The 18,912-nt window shown below is 35.8% G+C and overlaps 1 protein-coding gene across 1 annotated transcript; it reads left to right on the top strand.

The window, feature by feature from the left end:
• The first annotated feature begins 1,427 nt into the window (after nucleotides 1-1,427).
• LOC121414036 (organic cation transporter protein-like) lies at nucleotides 1,428-16,488 on the top strand. Its single transcript, XM_041607075.1, has 11 exons — nucleotides 1,428-1,922; nucleotides 3,659-3,916; nucleotides 4,538-4,641; nucleotides 6,709-6,863; nucleotides 8,811-8,976; nucleotides 10,365-10,503; nucleotides 11,702-11,793; nucleotides 13,068-13,276; nucleotides 13,737-13,845; nucleotides 15,460-15,672; nucleotides 16,326-16,488. The coding sequence occupies exons 1-11, from the start codon at nucleotides 1,773-1,775 to the stop codon at nucleotides 16,462-16,464; spliced, it is 1,734 nt and encodes a 577-aa protein (XP_041463009.1). The 5' UTR covers nucleotides 1,428-1,772; the 3' UTR covers nucleotides 16,465-16,488.
• The last annotated feature ends 2,424 nt before the right edge of the window (nucleotides 16,489-18,912 follow it).

Here is an 18,912-nt window from a genome sequence, read left to right as displayed (position 1 = left end):
ACCGTCGTATGTGGATACGACGGTTCGGATGACCGCCGACGAATACTTGCGTATGACATTTGAAATTCGTATTTTTTCTTTCATTAAATTTTCATTGATAGCAAATTTTAACTTGTGTTTATTCAATCGTGAAATTTAGCCAAAAAAGTTGTATCGGCTTCTAGAAAGTACCTTTTACAAGCCCTCTGACTTTTCTTCATGATGAGAATGTAGAATTCGTTCCAATAAAGTGGAATCAAAATCATGATATTTGGCTTGTGACTTTTGATAAGTAACAATTTTGCCTTCTGGCGGTGCTCACTGAAGCATGACATAAAATATGTCCATAAAATTTCTTCAGAGGGTAGCAGAGATGCATACTTGACATCAAACAGTGGATGACCGTAAACAAATTAAAGCTGAACGACACAAAAACTGAATTTTTCATAGCTACCTCTCCACACAATTTGAAGAAATTACCTGATATTCAACTTGAAATTGGTGATCTTCGCATTACTCCTTCGGAAAAAATTAAGAACCTAGGAGTATATTTTGATAAACATATGACTATGAATGATCATATTTCCACTGTATGTTGTATTGTCACATATCATTTGAGGAACATAACGAGAATTCGTAGGTTTATTGATCAGTCAACTGCTAACCATGCCATACGCTCCCTTATCCTTTCTCGTCTTGATTTTTGTAATGGCCTTCTGTCTTCAATACCATTGTCTCACATTAATCGTCTCCAGCACCTCCAGAATTGGGCTGCCCGTATTATTTTTGAAGTCCGCCGTGACACACCTCCTGAACCCCTGTTAAATAATTTACACTGGCTCCCGATTAGACAACGTGTTATTTTCAAGTTACTACTCCTTGTATACAAATCACTCTATAACCAAGCCCCAAAATACTTATCTGATTGTTTAGAAATTTATGTCCCAGGTAGAAGAACTAGATCCTCTGAAGACCCACTTAAATTAACATATCCAACAAAAAGAAAACAGACTGGAGATAGAACATTCACTGTTGCATCCTCAATGGAATGGAACAAGCTCCCTCTTGCAATAAGACAATCCCCAACAATCAAGTCTTTTAAGAAGTCACTCAAAACTCTCTTGTTCTAAGCAATTGCCTTATTTAATATGTCATTCTGATTTTCGTTTGTATCTTTTATATGTTAATTGAAATTGTGAGCGCTTTGGGCCATTTGGGAAAAGCGCGTTACAAATGTTGAGTATTATTATTATTATTATTATTATTATAATAAATTACCTACACACCCATGTGAAAAAATATATTAAAAACTCGCTTTGGTTTGGAAATTATGGATGTTTGTTACAGGGGGACTTACTTTCTTGTTGTGTATAGATGCCGGTTTAGAGAGGGAGGAGACAAATTAGTATGCGTAACCACGTCCCTGTGTGGACACTCGCACACCCCACTTGCACACACATATTTATTTTGCGTATATAACTTTTCACTACTGTTCGTGCGTGTCCTTCTTACACAATTGCGATCATCGGAACGTCATTCATCAGAGATGCGATAATCTCTAAAGTGAACTTTAGATTTAGGTGATAAAACTTCAGAATAACAAATAAAAAGGCAAAGATACTATTACAACACAGACAGAGAGACTTAGTAACAAACGAATACATAGATTAAGTAGATGGGCATTTTTGTCGGAAACGTTTTGTTTTCCCCATTCGCGCTAATGACTCAATTGTTGAGCTTCCTTATAACTTGAATGTTAGTTTTTCCGTTTGTTTGCAATTTATCATTTAAAAATGAAGTTTGATGACATTCTAAAGACGGTCGGAGAGTTCGGACCCTACCAGCAACGTGTCTATGTGATCTCACTAATATTTAAGTTCACCGTTTCTTGGGCAACGATGATATCAGTTTTCATGAATGCTTCCGTTGACCACTGGTGTGCGGTAAGACCATTGATGATTACCATGAAGAATATTAAAAAATATTCTTATCAATACTATTAATTTCGGATAACCCACGTGATTCTCAGTGGATATAAATGCATTTGGTGAGCTGTCAACAATATCTGTCTTTCCATATGAGATTATGCTACAAACAATTCAACGTAATTCATTTCTGGTATTACAGAACTGTACATCTATTGGAATATTTCAAATAATGGATCCATGATAAACACAAAGGATATATTTTTTTACAGGGAAGGAGCCGCAGACGGGGAGACGTGCGAGCTCCAATGCCCTTGCACCCCCTCCCCATTTATCAAACAATTTTGAACAAAAACCTTTTGATAAAATCGCCATCTTCTTTTCACAATAATTTTGCATGTTCAGCACCTTGCCCGCTACAAAAACATTCCACTGCACATAAATGGCCTCGCTATTTTTAGCATACATCGCAACCCCGCTTTAACTACTATTAGTACTTATGAGTAGGGTACCATACGAACAATTTAGATTACATGTATGTTGAAAGAATAGATCAAATGCAATATGGTCAAGTTATCCATCTATATGTATTGGAAACCTCATTCTACTTAAAGTTTAAGCACCTTGCACATGGTACAGTAACTGCCTTTACTTCCCGAAAAGATACTGCAAAATCCGTTTACTGAAAAAGCAGAGTAATGTTTGAAATAGTGTATCAAGGGGAAACTATTTTGTGTACGATCTTCGACGAATCACCATTTTTTTTAATGTATTCTACAATTGAATTAAACGTCCAGAGAGATTACCACTGAGTAATAAACTAAAATTCATTAGAAAAATGCAAGTGTTAAGTAATACGTACACAGTCTTTTCATGTTTCTGATATGCTTTAAAATGTATATAATAATGAGAATTGAAAAAACAAAACGTCAATGTATGTCAATGCACAATGTTATGACACAAAGTTTAGACTAATTGTGGCGTCTATTATTCCTGCAGAGTAATTTGCGGAAGGCATTAAGATTTCGCCAGCATAATTTCTTCAATATGGATTTTAAACGATATTTCTTGCTTAACAGTCGATCAAGTCCACTTTATAGTTCATTGTTGTCTGTTAAAGCAGTGTAGAAAAGGTGGGAATGATTTCAAATATCCATAGTTGACAAAAATTGAGATTCCCTTTAATCATGTTAATCTCCTAATCCATACAATAATGGTCGAAATAACACAAGGATAGACAAATAGTCAGTAGGGCTTCGGCCAAAGGTTGGAATTATTTCTTTTTGGACAATCGTGATTTGGTTTCACGATAGGGTATGTTTCATAAAACCTATCGATGATTATGTAATAATAAAACTCATTAACTTTGGCACGACTGGCCATTAAACTCAAAGGGGATTTGTGGCTTTTAACATTAATTTGGTGAATATTTTTACACAAATTTTCAGAAACTTACCTTCATGATTATTTTCAAATTTGTCATGGTATTTTGATTGAATCAAGATGATCTGAAGCCGATTTTCTTATAGATGTATATCAAAAGTCAAAATCAATATAACATGCAAAATTACATATTCTTTTATCTCGTTCTTCATTAAGATATCAATAGCAATATAAATTGTTATCATTATTATTATGTCAGTAACTGTTACCACTATCATTAATTGAGAATTGTAATTGTCCTCTTCGTTATTGATTTTTGTCACCATTATCATCATGAATATTTTTTTCCTTTTTTAACAATCTTTTTTAAGACTCCAGAATGGGATCCTGGATGTGAAAAATATGGATTATCGGATGAAGCTTGCGAACAAGCCCAGAAAAATGGTAGCATCCCGTCTAACTACACATCAGATGGAGAGCTGGTCTACGCACAGTGTGAGAAATATAATGTGTCAGGAGTGGGATTCTGGCCTAGCATAGATCCGTCCAATTACAGCAGCGCAACGACATCATGTGAAGATGGATGGGTATACGATGATAGCCAATACGAGACAACGACAGTAACAGATGTAAGCTTTTGTTTTATTTCTAGTCATCTATTTCTTGTCATATCGATTGATTAAAAAAAAATGTACACCCAAGCAAGGACTAATTACCTGAGTAATCGTTTGTGAATAGTACACTTTCAAAAATAATTATGAGTGCTAAATTTCATATCACTTGATATCATTTTCATATGATATAATGCCTCAGTTGGAACAATACAGAATTCATATCTCTACAAACCAGTGCATATACCGCAGCAGTAGTAGATGTTGTAGTAGTAGTAGTAGTAGTAGTAGGAGTAGAAGTAGTAGTAGATGTAGTAGAAGTAGTAGTAGTAGTAGTAGCAGTTATAGTAGTAGTAGTAGTAGTAGTAGTAGTAGTAGCAGTAGTAGTAGAAGAAGAATACGAAACGGAAGAGGAAGTAGTAGTAGTAGTAATAGTAGAAGTAGTAGTAGTAGTAGTAGTAGTAATAGTAGTAGTAGTAGTAGTAGTATTAGTATTAGTAGTAGTAGTAGTAGAAGTAGTAGTAGTAGTAACAACAGTTTCAATAAAATACAAACCTCAAGAAGGGTAATAATAATGATATGACAATATTAATGAAAGAAACTTATACTCTCTCCTTTCTTCTTTGGTGATAATAATAGTTTGATCTGGTATGTGGCAAAGGTGACCTTACCCAAGTTTCTCAATCAATATACTACGGAGGTTTCTTGGCTGGATCTATATTCTTCGGAATCCTCTCAGATATGTAAGTTTAATCTATTACCTTGACCGTGTTGACAATTAAATCTTGCTTCTCAAAGTTGTGGCATTTCACAGACTGAAGGTAATACACTGTATATAAAATGGTGGCTTTGGTCGGATATTAAAAGCATGACGAAGGGCTAATTTCAATAGTTCTCGCCACAAATGGTATATATGTTTTTACTGTTGATTATATGTTGATTAATGTAAAGCCATATGTAAATGTTGAGTTTCATGAATATTAGAATCATTATTGCACTTGATGAATATCGAAATAAACTTTCATTTTCATTGTTGTTATTGATGTTATATTTGTTATGACTAATATTATTGATTTTATGATTATTTTTATTATACTTATTGTATAATTAGTTTGATTTATACTAGTTTTATTATAATCAAGAGTGGGCTATATAAGGGTCAAAAATACTTTTTTTGTCATTTTAATATGACAACAGTTTTTATCTATTCTTTGTAATGTATCTCAACATGAAATGAGTCTCGGGTCCGAGAAAAAAGTGTGCCGGGCCGAAATCCAAAATGGCCGCCAACTCAACCCCCCCCCCCCCCAAAAAAAAAATCACAGTTTTGGCTACAACTTCTCTATTTGGTGGTCTTTTTCTCTGGTTTTGTCTATTCATATGTTTTTACAAACCTTTATTTGTAGAGTTAAATGGTGATTTTCCATAAATTTACACATTTTTAGACCCTTTTTTCCAGCCAAAATTTAGATTTCATTGTCTTGTGGTTCTTGGATATTGGACGATACAAGCTCCATATAGCAAGTAGTTACATATAGCCATATTGCGTTTATTCCTCTACTTTGGGTTTTACGGATATTTGCGAAATAAAAATGTAATTTATCCGTAGGGGCTATACAGTATGCATTGTATTGTACATAGTGCACTGCATACATGTATGGTCCTGCATTGACCACCATGACAAGGTCTGCATATAAACTATATAGTGTCATAGAAATAGGCTGTTGAGAAATTGAAAATGTCTAAGACATTGAAGACATACTTTGTCAATTATGCTCATCCAGCGGGTGGGGAGACGAAATATATTGGATCATAGTCAATCCTATGGCAATACATGTACACTGTGGCTATTCTAATTATGGTAACTTTGCCGTCCAATGGTAACTTGCATGGAGTCCTTGATTCTGATTGGCCGTTGAACAATGTTACCTTGGTAGTTTCCTGACCCCATAAACTTAGGGTTAGACCATCAGGTAAAAACATGCCTCCAAATGAAGAAGGTATGGCTAAAGCCTGCTAAATATGTGATGTACGTACATATGCATGTACATATGTACGTACATCAGTACATGATGCTTACGTGCAATTTATGTTTATCATTACATCTTCTAAAAAGCAATCAAAATCACAAGTCACAATCTAATTCTAAACCTCATGAGCTCACTGAAACTATGAAACTATAGTTTATATGCAGGACTTGTTATAGGCCTATTTGTCATGGTGGTCAATGCATGGATATATGCAGTGTACTGTATTATGTACAGTACATTGTATACATGTACCATACAACCCCTATGGATAAATGGCCTTTTGTTTATTTTTGTTACTTTTGTTATTTGATAAGATGTATTTTGCAAATACCTGTCAACCCGAATTTTGGAATAAAAGCAATACAGCTTTAAGAAGATGATTACTACTGGTTAACTGGCATCGTCTAATATCCAAGAACCACAAGACGATGGAACTTAAATTGGGGCTGAAAGCAGGGTCTAAATATTTGAAAATTTAAGTAAAATTACCTCTTAACTCTACAAATAATGGTTCAAAAGTACTAATTTTAGGGAAAACAAACTGCCTGAAAATTTAGGAAAAACAAATTGGGTTTTTTTTGGCGGCCATTTTGGAATTTGGCTCGGCACACTTTTTCCTCGGACCCGAGACAAAAATTTTTTCATGTTGAGATAAGGTAAAACGAATATTAAAAAAAACTGTTCCCACAGTAAAACCAAAAATCACCCATTTATAGCCCACTCCTATATCTATCTATATTTCTATTATCATAATCACCATCCTCATTATCATTCCTGCAGAATTGGTCGCTGGTGGACACTCTTTCTTACTAACCTTGTTTCTCTTATATCTGGAGTGGCGATCGTCTTTTCACCGACATGGTGGTTCTTTGCCACGATGCGTTTCTTCATGGGTTTCGGAAACATTGCCTTCAACATCACCCTGTATGTGATAGGTGAGAACATTATGGTAATAGACAGAGAGTTGTTCAACAAAGATATTTTCAGTATTACGGTTCGCGTTTTCCCCATTTACGATAAGGGCTAATTACTAGTAACATAAATAATACTCAACAGGGTTTGTTTTGTTAGACTACGTCTAGTGAATATTCATGGATTCATGGCACAAGAAAGCGTAGTTTCAAACGTATCGCTCAACTGGCGTGGCGCGATCGGTAAAACGATGCACCATTGTGAGTTTACTGCAGTCAATATCATTGACGTAAGATTGAGTCTTGCCAAGAACGAAATTTCAAAAGCCGCTTTGGTTATTAAAAAAAAGTTTGATTTCAATCTGGCACAATATTTTTATGTCCTACATATCGGCAAGCGCCCACCTCTTAATTCATGATCCCGGTACACACACACATACACTCACAAACATATACTCAACCTCTCTCACTCTCACCCTCGCTTTCTCTCGCACACCTACCCACCCACAATTTTGTCCAGGCCTGCAGACGCACAAAAAAATACTATTCTGGCGCTGTCACACCTTGGCGTTTTAGACAGCGTATGCCCGACGTAGGAGGAATTTGGCGAATACGCTGTCGTACGTCAAATACGTTGCGGGTAAGTTTTGCATACGTTAAGAGTACGCTAAAACACGCTGGTATATGTCGTCATACGGCGAGGTCGTCGAAAAATTTTGCGCAAGCACAAAATTTTACGACGTATGCCAGCGTATGGCTCATACGTCCCGTATACAAGGGCCATAAGTTGTAGGCAAGTTACGCGATCGTTGATACACGTTGACACACGTTACTCGTAAGTTACTCATAAGTCGATGTACGTCGAGATAATGTCCAGCGTACCCTAAAACTTCTAACCTATGAGTAACGTGCTTTGAACGTATGTGTTACTTAACTCCAACGTATATTGACGTATAAAGACGTATGAAGGAAGACGTGCTCCGGACGACCACAAAACTTACTGAACGTGTTTGTCTTACAGCTACCGTTTAATGGCGTATTGAAAACGTTTATAGGAATTGGTATATAAAGGTGGGGTTCACAGGAGGAACTCATGTCTTATTGATGTCCCAGATCATGGCGTTTCCTCGAAGGAATTCGCACATGAGCTGCTCCTATTGGACATCAAGACAAAACTGTGTCTTCTTATAGGCTACGACACGTGTTCGTCAACGATACGCTTCCGCGCGCTATGCGTAAGTTAGGCTATCGTAGGGCATAAGTTGTGTATGCCAGCAATACGCTTAGCATTCGTTGGAATACGTTACTTATAAGTTAACGAAGCGTTCGATATAAGTTACTAATACGTTATGTATAAGTCCAACTCGTTATGAATACGCTAAGTATACGCCCAGAGTTGAAAAAAAAATCAAAGTTCAGCGTATACCGACGTTTCAGAGAAATTTTGATACGTCGGGCATACGCTGTCTAAAAACGCCAAGGTGTGACACCACCATTACCTTCTACGCTACATCCATCTTTCATATCTACACGTATGCATCTATCGATCTTTCGCTCAGTTTGTTTAACTTTATGCTGTCCTCTCTCTGTCCCTATTGTATTAATCTTATTATCCATTTCTGCCACTGTGTCTATGATAACGAGTCAGAGAGGGTGTGTTTAAAACAATGAGCCCAATAAAGTGAGTATATGAATAAAGAAGATCATTAAACATGATACAACGTCGGTCTATATACCTTACACAAACACCCTCACATACATGACATACATGTATATGTATATTATGATGTCCTTTTTTCAACTTTTTTTTGCAAAATAATTTGTCTGTCTAGCGGCTTATTAAAGGCATCATACGTTAGAACAAAATTAAATTTCAAATCTGAACTGCATACATAGTGTCTTTTTTTCTGATTTTGCATATTTAATTTGTATGAAATAAATTATCGACGTTTTCATATGTTTGGACCCCAGGGACGGAGTACATCGGACCATCAAAGAGATCCCTGATCATTCTCGTCTCTACCACCTATGCTCTTGGCTACATGTTCCTTGCTCTTCCTGCTTATTTCATCCGATCCTGGCGTCTTCTGACACTCATCGTAACGCTGCCTCTCCTATTTCTATTCATATGTTTTATGTAAGAATATACTGTTTGTTCGCATGGGTGTGTTTGGGGGAGAGTGGGGTGTGAGGGTGTGTACGCGTGCGTGAGGGACCGCGTCTGTGTGGAGGAGGTGTGACCGCTTGACGTGTGTGTGGCTGCGCATTTTTATGCGTGTCTGACCATGTGATTGGGCAAGGTGGGTGTGGCTGCATTCAGTCAGGCATTGGCCTCGGTTACCCGGCCTCGCTAGCGGTACAGTGTTGGCTGTAACCGGTTGTTACATCTTTAAGATCTCCGGATATGTGGACGAAGATCTGTCCACGCCAATATTGGCCATTCCATTGTGCGTTATTTTTGTTGGTGGGGAAAATGCAAGTTCTCCAGTCTTAGGGTGTATTGCAAGAAAATATATGCAATCAATTGCAAACATTCTGTTGCAATTTTCAAATTAAAATGTTAATTCTAACTGTATCAAATCAAACACTGCTTGTTTCAAGAAGCAGATTAGAAATCAATTGCAACTTTACAATTAATTCAAAAACTTATAATTGATTTAGGGACCGATAAGAGACTTGCAATTGATCGCAAGTTTCTTGCGACGCCTAATAAATGTATCATTTTTCTTCCCACTGGTGAGAAGTGAGCAGAAGTATTACGCGTTGGCCTGCAAAACTCTTATTCAAAACAAAATGCTTTGTGCATATTCGTAGCGCGATTAAACTTAAAAATGCGATGCAGCAGCAGCTTGAAATTAATTCAAATCAAATATACTAATAGTGAATGCATAAAATGATATTTACATCAGTAAAATAAATAACAAGAAGTGCAATTTAAAGCTGAAATTATATTCGTCTTCCAATACCCTATATACGTCTAAGATTGTAACCACTTGCATATTTTCTTCTGAAAATATTTGCATAATACATTTATCTTTTGTTAACGTGGTTGTATTATTGCGGTTTTTAGAAAAGTTAAACTTCAATGACAAACAAATATTTCATAATTGTGGTTATGAATAACGTTTGATTATAATTGTGGTTTATGTGGTGCACTTGTATGACTAGTGAACCATTCTTTAAAAAAAAATGTTGAAAATAATTACTTTGAAACGTGTAACATACGTAGTTTTTCCTATGTACTTTTATTTTTCCTTCATCTTATTAATTTTTTCTGAGTAATCAACTTTTATCAATGTTGAGAATTCTAGCAGATACAGAGGGCCTACTACAACTTTTCATGATTAACTCATCAGTGGCTTAAAGATACAAATATATATATATATATATATATATATATATATATATATATATATATATATATATATATATCTTAATTACCTAATATTCCTAAAGCTAAGATACCTCCAAAAAGATACCAAACGTTTATCGGTTATTAGAGTCTTTTACTCCATTCCATTTCAGATGGCTACCCGAGTCTGCAAGATGGCTTATATCTGTGGGGAAATATGACAAGGCCGAAAAAGTTATCAGCAAAGTGGCCGAAGTCAACAAAGCCGAACTACCGAAGCCATTGTTTACAAAAGAATACAGGGAAGAAGAGGTAAAAAGAGAACGCTTTTCTTTGTCATTCTCTCTCGTGTTGTTTTTTATAGAATAGGGTTCGAAGGCGAATCTATATCAAATTACCCTTCTACCCACATTTGGAAAATCAGCCCTTCCTCACCTAATTTTGTATTTGTCCCTGAAAGCACATATTGAATTATTTTCATATTATATTCGACGCGCAAAGTTGCACAATTGGTAAAAGTGGCAGCAAATCGATTTCATCTGTGTGAGGGTGTGTTAACAATGGAATAAAACGACTGGGAAGTGAACCTAGCATTACTGATGTTAGAGGTTTTACGGGGATTTTTTTTTTCAACTACTCACCTTGCACTTGCAAAAAACTTTTACTTGGATATTGGTAGACACAAATAGCCTCATGTGATAATTTCGAGTACCAGCAGTTAGGTTTTCTTGCCGATTATAAGTTTCTTAATGAAATTAATGATAAGGATAATGACAAGGTATCAATTATGTTGATTTAGTCAATACAAATGCCAGTCTCGTACCGTCGATAGCGTAATCACTGACGACAAAGCAATTCGAAAGGAAGTCAATATGCACGCGCTTATTTCTTTATTTTTTGGAGGGTGTTGTTTTTCCTAAGGGAAGTTCGCCCTGACATAAATTTTATTGTAAAAATATCACAAAGACGATGAAAAATTTTGGTGGATTTTTGGGGGAAATCAGTCAAAGAATAACAAGTATATTTTTTTTCTATATGCTAATTCATTGGCGAGCTCAATTCCACAATGCAAAATTCTAGATTTTTCTTTAATTTTTTTTAAATTGTACTTTCAGTGTATCAACATGCAAATTATTATCACATCCACTCTTGAAAGGAAAAAAAATTATCATAAATCACTGGAAGATTTAAATTTATGCATTCATTCATTGTTGGATTTACCTGAAACCTTCACCAGTATTCTATGTTATTTTTCTGGTATTTTTTACACAAACTTTTCTTCAGGGCTTGAAAATATCATGGTTATGTAGTTACTAAACGCTTGTGGGTACTATTTCATTGCGGGCCTGGTGCAAAAGAAAATGAGTTACTGAAAACGGTTATACAATCCATGGGTTGTTAGTCAGTTTATTTCGTGTAATTTTTTATAATAAAGCCATTGTATTCAGTCATAGAGCGTCTGTATTTTTTAAGTAGTGGTCGCTTTGGATGTCCTTTATTTCCCCATCAGGATCAAATCCGCAAGGCACATCGACCATCTGGTCTCGATCTGATCCGCACACCTAGAATGAGAATGAGGACCATAAACCTGGTCTTTATATGGTAGGTTATCACCACAACAAATTTTATTCATAGTCCCCCCCCCCCCTCTCCTAAGAAACATCTTGTCTGTATCACAAGCAATCTAGCTCTCACAAACATTGTTCGAGTCGTAAATGAAATAAAAATATTAGGCATTTTGATAGAAATAATCATTTCCAAAAAGCATTTGTTCATCAGTACCCCAGTATTCGCTCGAGCTGCAGTTCTTGCAGTGTCCAGTGCTCACTACACTAATTTTTTTTTTCTAGCTAGGCATTTATAAGTTGATTGAAAAAAAAGCAGATGCAAGGATGCGAAATGATTTTATACAAATTTCGTATAGTGTGTTAACTAAAATTAATCTAATGTGCAGTCACGAAACATCGATTTCGATTATACATGTATATACGTTACGTCTTGTCAGAATGCTGTTTCCTAAAGAGTAAAGTGTAACCTAGACTCACGCTCCAAGTTTTGAACATTGTACAAAAATATGTGTATAGGTAATAATATCCTGGGGATGTTTCACATAAACTAAGATGAGACTAAATCATGCTTTAAATGTCAAGTAAACCCCAGAAAATGTTAATTTGAATAAAAAAGGGAAAATCAAATTAGCATAACGCTTAAAATTTCATCAAACTGGGAGGTATAATTATGGCATTTTAAAGTTTCGCTTATTTTCCACAAACCAGTGAAACCCACAACTCTGTGTCATGCAAATGAGTCAATCTATGATGTCCATCACTCACTATTTATTTTTCTTTCTTTTTTAATTATACAATATTTCATTTTTTACAGATTTTACAGTAAGGACCAACCTTGATGGAACCATATAGGATTGAACAATGCCCATTCCACATGTTCAGGGAGGAATTAACAGTTGTTTCACTTGACATGAGGAGAAAATTAGAATATTCCACATTAAATAGCGAGTGGGTGACGTCATCAGTCTCCTCGTTGGCACACCGACCTGGATGCATGTGCCTATAACTGTTTTGTAAAATTAAGCTAAACGTTGAAATGTCATAACTTTCTTTTTTTTTTACATCCGAATTTGTTACATCCGATTTTCAGTGCTATGCTTGTTGGATTGTTCTTTTTTTTAATTCAAATTAACTTTTTGTTTTGGTGGACTTGTCCTCGAATGACGACGCGCGCATGATATTCAGCGCAGTAAGCAGTAGCATACGTCCTGCTGGCATGCTTTGAACTGGGAATGATATTACCACGCTAATTGCCACACTTCACTTGATATCACCTATCCAATCATTCTCAATCTTTCCCTTCTCTAGGATGGTGAATGCTATGGTCTATCACGGCCTGTCTCTGAATAGTTCCAATCTAGGCGTCAACGACTACGTCGCCTTCGCGATCACTGGTGGTATCGAAATCCCGGCTTACTTCATGGATATTTTCATCGTAGAATTCTTTGGTCGGAGATTCAGTCTCTTCTTCTGCTTGATGGTTGGTGGTTTGGCTTGCCTGTCAAGTGCCTTTATACGTAAGATTTTATTACTTTCTTGTAAAAAAAAAGGAAAACATAATAAAATAGGATTTATCCCACTGAACTATGAAGAAAAAGGAGGCAAACAAATAATTTCATGAGGCGAGGAATTTACAAGAAACATTTTTTCTATATGTTTATCATGTCAGCCCTGACTCAACCAATTTCCTTCGGGAATAAAGCACCTGACTGTCAAAAGAGGTCGCGAGGACAAAATATGCATTCATATCATTATAACCTAAAAAGAAGAACTCTTCCCCCGATCGAAAATACGCACATGATTTTTTTCTTTATTGAGAACGTCTGGTAACGGATCAGTTAAAAAATTGTTTAAGAGATTTCAATGGAGAATTTCCATTCAATTAAATGCTAATCTCTTTCGGAAAATGTATAATAACAGGCGACATTTTAAAATAATGAGACTTAAATTACAATCATCTTACTCTATTCCTTGTAGCTTCTGGTGTTGCTTTGACAACTGTTGCTATGGTAGGAAAGTTTGGAATTACTGGTTCATTTGCAGTGATATATTTATATACTGTCGAGCTTTATCCAACAAATATAAGGTAAGCATTATCTACATCGCAACAAAGGCTTCATTTTTACCAAAGTAAATTGCTATAGAATTTTCGTGTTTAAATTGAATAATTTCTGCTATGAAATGTTTTTTAAATTAAAAGTAGGCATGGTTAGATAAAAGAATTTCCAAACAAATAGAAATGATCTAGGTCATAACCCATCATCATGATCATGTTTTAGTTAGTAGGTTTTGGGAGACAGATATTTAAGGGAGATTCTTCATCCATAAACAAAGGGTTAATTTGTTTGTTATTGTTGTTGTTATTGTTAAATGTTAATGTGGCACACCGACATTGCTGGTTTTCCGGGTGGTTTCTTGATTGTGCAAATGAGAGGAAAAAATGTACACTGTAGTTTCATTAAAAAACAGAATAAATATCACCATTTGTTTCATTTTTTGGTACGATTATTAATACCAGAAATAAATTAATTATTGTTTTTGTCTCACCTGCGAAGCAAAGTGAGACTATAGGCGCCGCTTTTCCGACGGCGGCGGCGGCGTCAACATCAAATCTTAACCTGAGGTTAAAGTTTTGAAATGACGTCATAACTTAGAAAGTATATAGACCTGGTTAATAAAACTTAGCCATAAGGTTAATCAAGTATTACTGAACATCCTATTAGAGTTTCATGTCACATGACCAAGGTCAAAGGTCATTTAGGGTCAATAAACTTAGACCATGTTGGAGGAATCAACATCGAAATCTTAACCTGAGGTTAAGTTTTTGAAATGTCATCATAACTTAGAAAATATATGGACCTAGTTCATGAAACTTGGACATAAGGTTAATCAAGTATCACTGAACATCCTACATGAGGTTCATGTCACATGACCAAGGTCAAAGGTCATTTAGGGTCAATGAACTTTGGCCAAATTGGGGATATCTGTTGATTTCCCCTCATAACTTTGAAAGTTTATGGATCTGATTCATGAAACTTGGACATAATAGTAATGAAGCATCACTGAAAATTTTGTGCAAGTTTGAGGTCTCATGATTAAGGTCAAAGGTCATTTAGGGTCAATGAACTTTGGCCGAATCGGGGGTATCTGTTGAATTACCATCATAACTTTGAAAGTTTATTGGTCTAGTTCATTAAACTTGGACATTAGAGTAATCAAGTATCACTGAACATCCTGTGCGCATTTCAGGTCACATGGCCAAGGTCAAAGGTCAATGAACTTTGGCCGAATTGGGTGTATCTGTTGAATTACCATCATAACTTTGAAAGTTTATGGATCTGATTCATGAAACTTGTACATAAGAGTAATCAAGTATCACTAAACATCCTGTTCGAGTTTCAGGTCACATGATCAAGGTCAAAGGTCATGTAAGGTCAATGAACTTTGGCCATGTTGGGGTTTTTTGTTGAATAACCATCATATCTCTGTAAGTTTATTGGTCTAGTTCATAAAAAGTGGACATAAGAGTAACCATGTATCACTGAACATCTTGTGCGAGTTAGTAAGAGTAGTATTCAAAGTCAACACTGCTGCTATATTGAACCGCGTGATGCAGGTGAGACGGCCAGAGGCATTCCACTTGTTTCTTCTTTGTATAATCTTTGTCCCCCGACCCGAACTCCCATCCCGAAATAAATAGGGGTGTGGCCATCGGCAACTGCTCCATGTTCTCCCGAGTGGCAAGTATTTCAGCACCCTTGGTACTCATCTTGGCGAAGTACTGGGACCCTCTACCCCTTGTCATCTACGGGTCTCTGTCTGTCATTGCTTCTCTATCGGCCCTTGCTCTGCCCGAAACAAGGGGAAGGAAACTACCAGAGACGCTAGAAGAAGGGGAACAATTCGGACTGAAGTAATAAACTTCATTTCATTTTATTTCAAGTATTATTCAATTTCAAACACGACAATGACAGAAGTTCATTTTATTCATTTAGTGTTATATTTTTGTAATAGAAGATAAAATGATAGACGAACTTTAATGGATTGGATTTTTTCAAATTTATTGTAATTTTACGTAAGTTTGAATTCGACAGACAGGATAAGGTTTAAAGGTCGCACCATCAGCTAATGTACTATTTGCTCGTTCTGAAATAATTAGAATCACGACTTCATATTGTTTTTTAATACGGTGATATTGCATCCTGCCATTTGATATACAATTCTAAGTATTTCAATTGGAGTTAACCATTTCCTTCACATTAATGAGCGAATGAATGTCCGACTATACTGTTACCTCACTGACTTGTTTTGAGAGGGGCTGCAATTAGAATCATATGCCATGTGTCATTTCTTATCGAGGTGAATAAACTAACCAAAGGTTTTATAACTTTATATAAAGTGAAGGAATGTCATATCATCTCTCGGGAAGTTGTAATCTTTGGGGAATTAGAAGTTAAGCCTCAATGATCACAGAAAAGGTCTGAAATAGTTTTCCGAGAAATTATATATCCGTCTACTACCAAATTCCCTCACTCAGGCTTCTCATAATATTCTTTGCCATTACAGGACTACCCATGCTGATGAAAGCATTGAAGAGAAAGACCACGACGCTTTTGAGAATGGGCTCACTCATAGCGAGAAAGGCATGATGAGTTCAGGGACAGCTCATCAGAACCCAGCATTCATTATGGAGGACGACAAATGAGGGCGCTACACCTAAATCCCTGGAATTCAGGGCCGATTGCACGAAAGGGTCTTTGCAAGGACCGTCTTTCGTGTCGCCCATCTTTTATGATGCACCATGTGAAACGCATTTTAGATAAAACATCTGCAAACATATTTCATTCGTCCGTTAAAATAAACAAACTATTTGTTCATAAAACGATGTGATATCTCATGAAATTGTATAAAATTTGATTTAAAAGCAAGCTAACGAATCTTATTCTTTATCATAAATTTCAGAAACAACCCGCTTATAGCTTATCATAAAAGATGGGTGACACGAAAGCCGGTCCTTGAAAAGACCCTTTCGTGCAATCGGCCCCAGAACTTCGTTCGATTCAATATATGGAAAATAAATTTTAATGATTGTAGTGCCAAAAATCAGGTGCTCATGTGACCTGTCATTGTCGATTTTTTTTTACATCATCATCAGCTATATAAAAAAATCCGATAACTATGGGTTAAAGGTAAAGTCGACCACAGGAAAATGCCGACTTGAATAAATAGAGAAAAATCAAACTAGCATTCTGCTGAAAATTCCATCAAAAATGGATGTGAATTTAATAAGAAAGTTATGACACTTTAAAGTTTCACTTATTTTTCACAAAACAGTGATTTGCACAACTAGGTGAGTCAGTCGATGATTTCCATCACTCACTATATTGTTTTTATGTTTTTTTGAATTATACAATATTTCATTTTTATAGATTTGACATTAAGGACCAATTTAGCTGAACCATATATGTCACAAGTGGATATTCAAAAATAACATTTTCTGATTTATATTCCTTATTTAGTATAAGGAGCTAGAATAATTTTCAGGGATTTGATTAACTTAGTAAAGCGGTGAAAGCGAGTTCTTTGCAGCGAGCGATCTGTTGTAAATATGCTTGATAGGTAATCACTGTTGTAGAACTCTATTCTTTATGACCGCTTGCCCGTGGTAACATAAATTACGCAAATGAGTTTGGGGTAAAGGTCACGAGCCACACCAGTCGCGTTAGATCGGGCAAGGCTACGTGCGTTTGGTTAGGAACCCGTCATTACGTTTCTTGTGTTTATTGGGAAATGTTCTGTTTCAGTTCTTGCCAGCAAGCTTAAGGAAAGCTAAGATGGTTTATGTTTTCTTGTTTGAAGCCAGTGTTTGCTAATTTCTGTTGTCGAAGATGACACAACTAAACCTACACTTCAGTTCCAATACATTTCTTTTGCTTGGAAAACTCACGTGCGGTGAGTTTTACTTGTGGTTTAAAACTGCTGATAGTATGACGTCAGAAGGACAGTCGTAGCATTCACCGATACACGCAACGTAGACGTCAGAGGGCGCTGTCTCCGGTGGGACGCTACGGAATCGTCGAGGAGTCGTCGCGTCGGTGGATCAGGACATTGCACATGCGTGACATCGATATCGTTGGACTGTTGTGTTTTGGCATGCCACATAGACATCGGGCCCATTCTTGAACTTTTTCAGGTTTTCCCCTTTTATGAATGTGCTGGATTGAGTGAGTGTTTGGGTGATTTATTTAGATTTCACTTAAGATCAATTTGGCCAAAAAAAAATTCATTATTTAATTTGATATGGTTAATTTATTGATAATGGAATTTCACTGAGTATGTGACATCAAAGGACTGAATTTTAATTGAATTAAATGTACTCAAAATAAATTCAAAGTCTTAAAAGTCTATTATTTGATCTCTTGTCCTAAGATCTTCTCTTATTTAATAGTTCCTTAACAGGGCCGTGACAATATAGTACTAAACATGTTCAGGGACGAATTAATCGTTGTATCACTTGCCAATGAGGAGAAAATTAGAATATTTCATATAATAAAATACAAAAGAAATAGTGGATGACGTCATAGTCTCCTCATTTGCATACCAGCCAAGATGGGCAAATAACTGTTTTGTGAAATTAAGCGAAACTTTAAAATGTCATAAATTTCTTATTTTACAGCCGATTTTGTTGAAATTTTCAGTGTTATGCAAGTTGGAGTTTTCTCTTTTTATTTTACTTAGAAATTAATAATCCGTCAACGATAGATTAAAATAAATAATAATGATAAGCTAGATAACCATGCTAAAGCAATATTTCGTTGGTCAAATTTGATAATTATACATGCAATTTTTTGTTACCATATACTTGCAATTCAAGATAGAGTAATGGATAGTATCCGTAATTTTGCTTATCAAACTAGTCGTGTTAGTAATTCAAAGAAAACTTTTCAGGAAAATTCAAGAGAAAAGGGGACAGATTTGAATTTTACACGCTGCCTGGTAGGTGTGAATGCAGTCGTACACTCATTTAGAGATTATATATATTATATGTATATTATATATTTTTTTAAAGCTATGCAATATATGACATCCATTTGTATTTTCAGAACTGTTACATAACTTAAAACCAAATTTCAGAGATAGATAGAGAGATACA

This window comes from Lytechinus variegatus, chromosome 4 (genome assembly GCF_018143015.1).
Source record: "Lytechinus variegatus isolate NC3 chromosome 4, Lvar_3.0, whole genome shotgun sequence".
Lineage (NCBI taxonomy): Eukaryota > Metazoa > Echinodermata > Echinoidea > Temnopleuroida > Toxopneustidae > Lytechinus > Lytechinus variegatus.
This window is presented reverse-complemented; position numbering and strand designations above follow the sequence as displayed.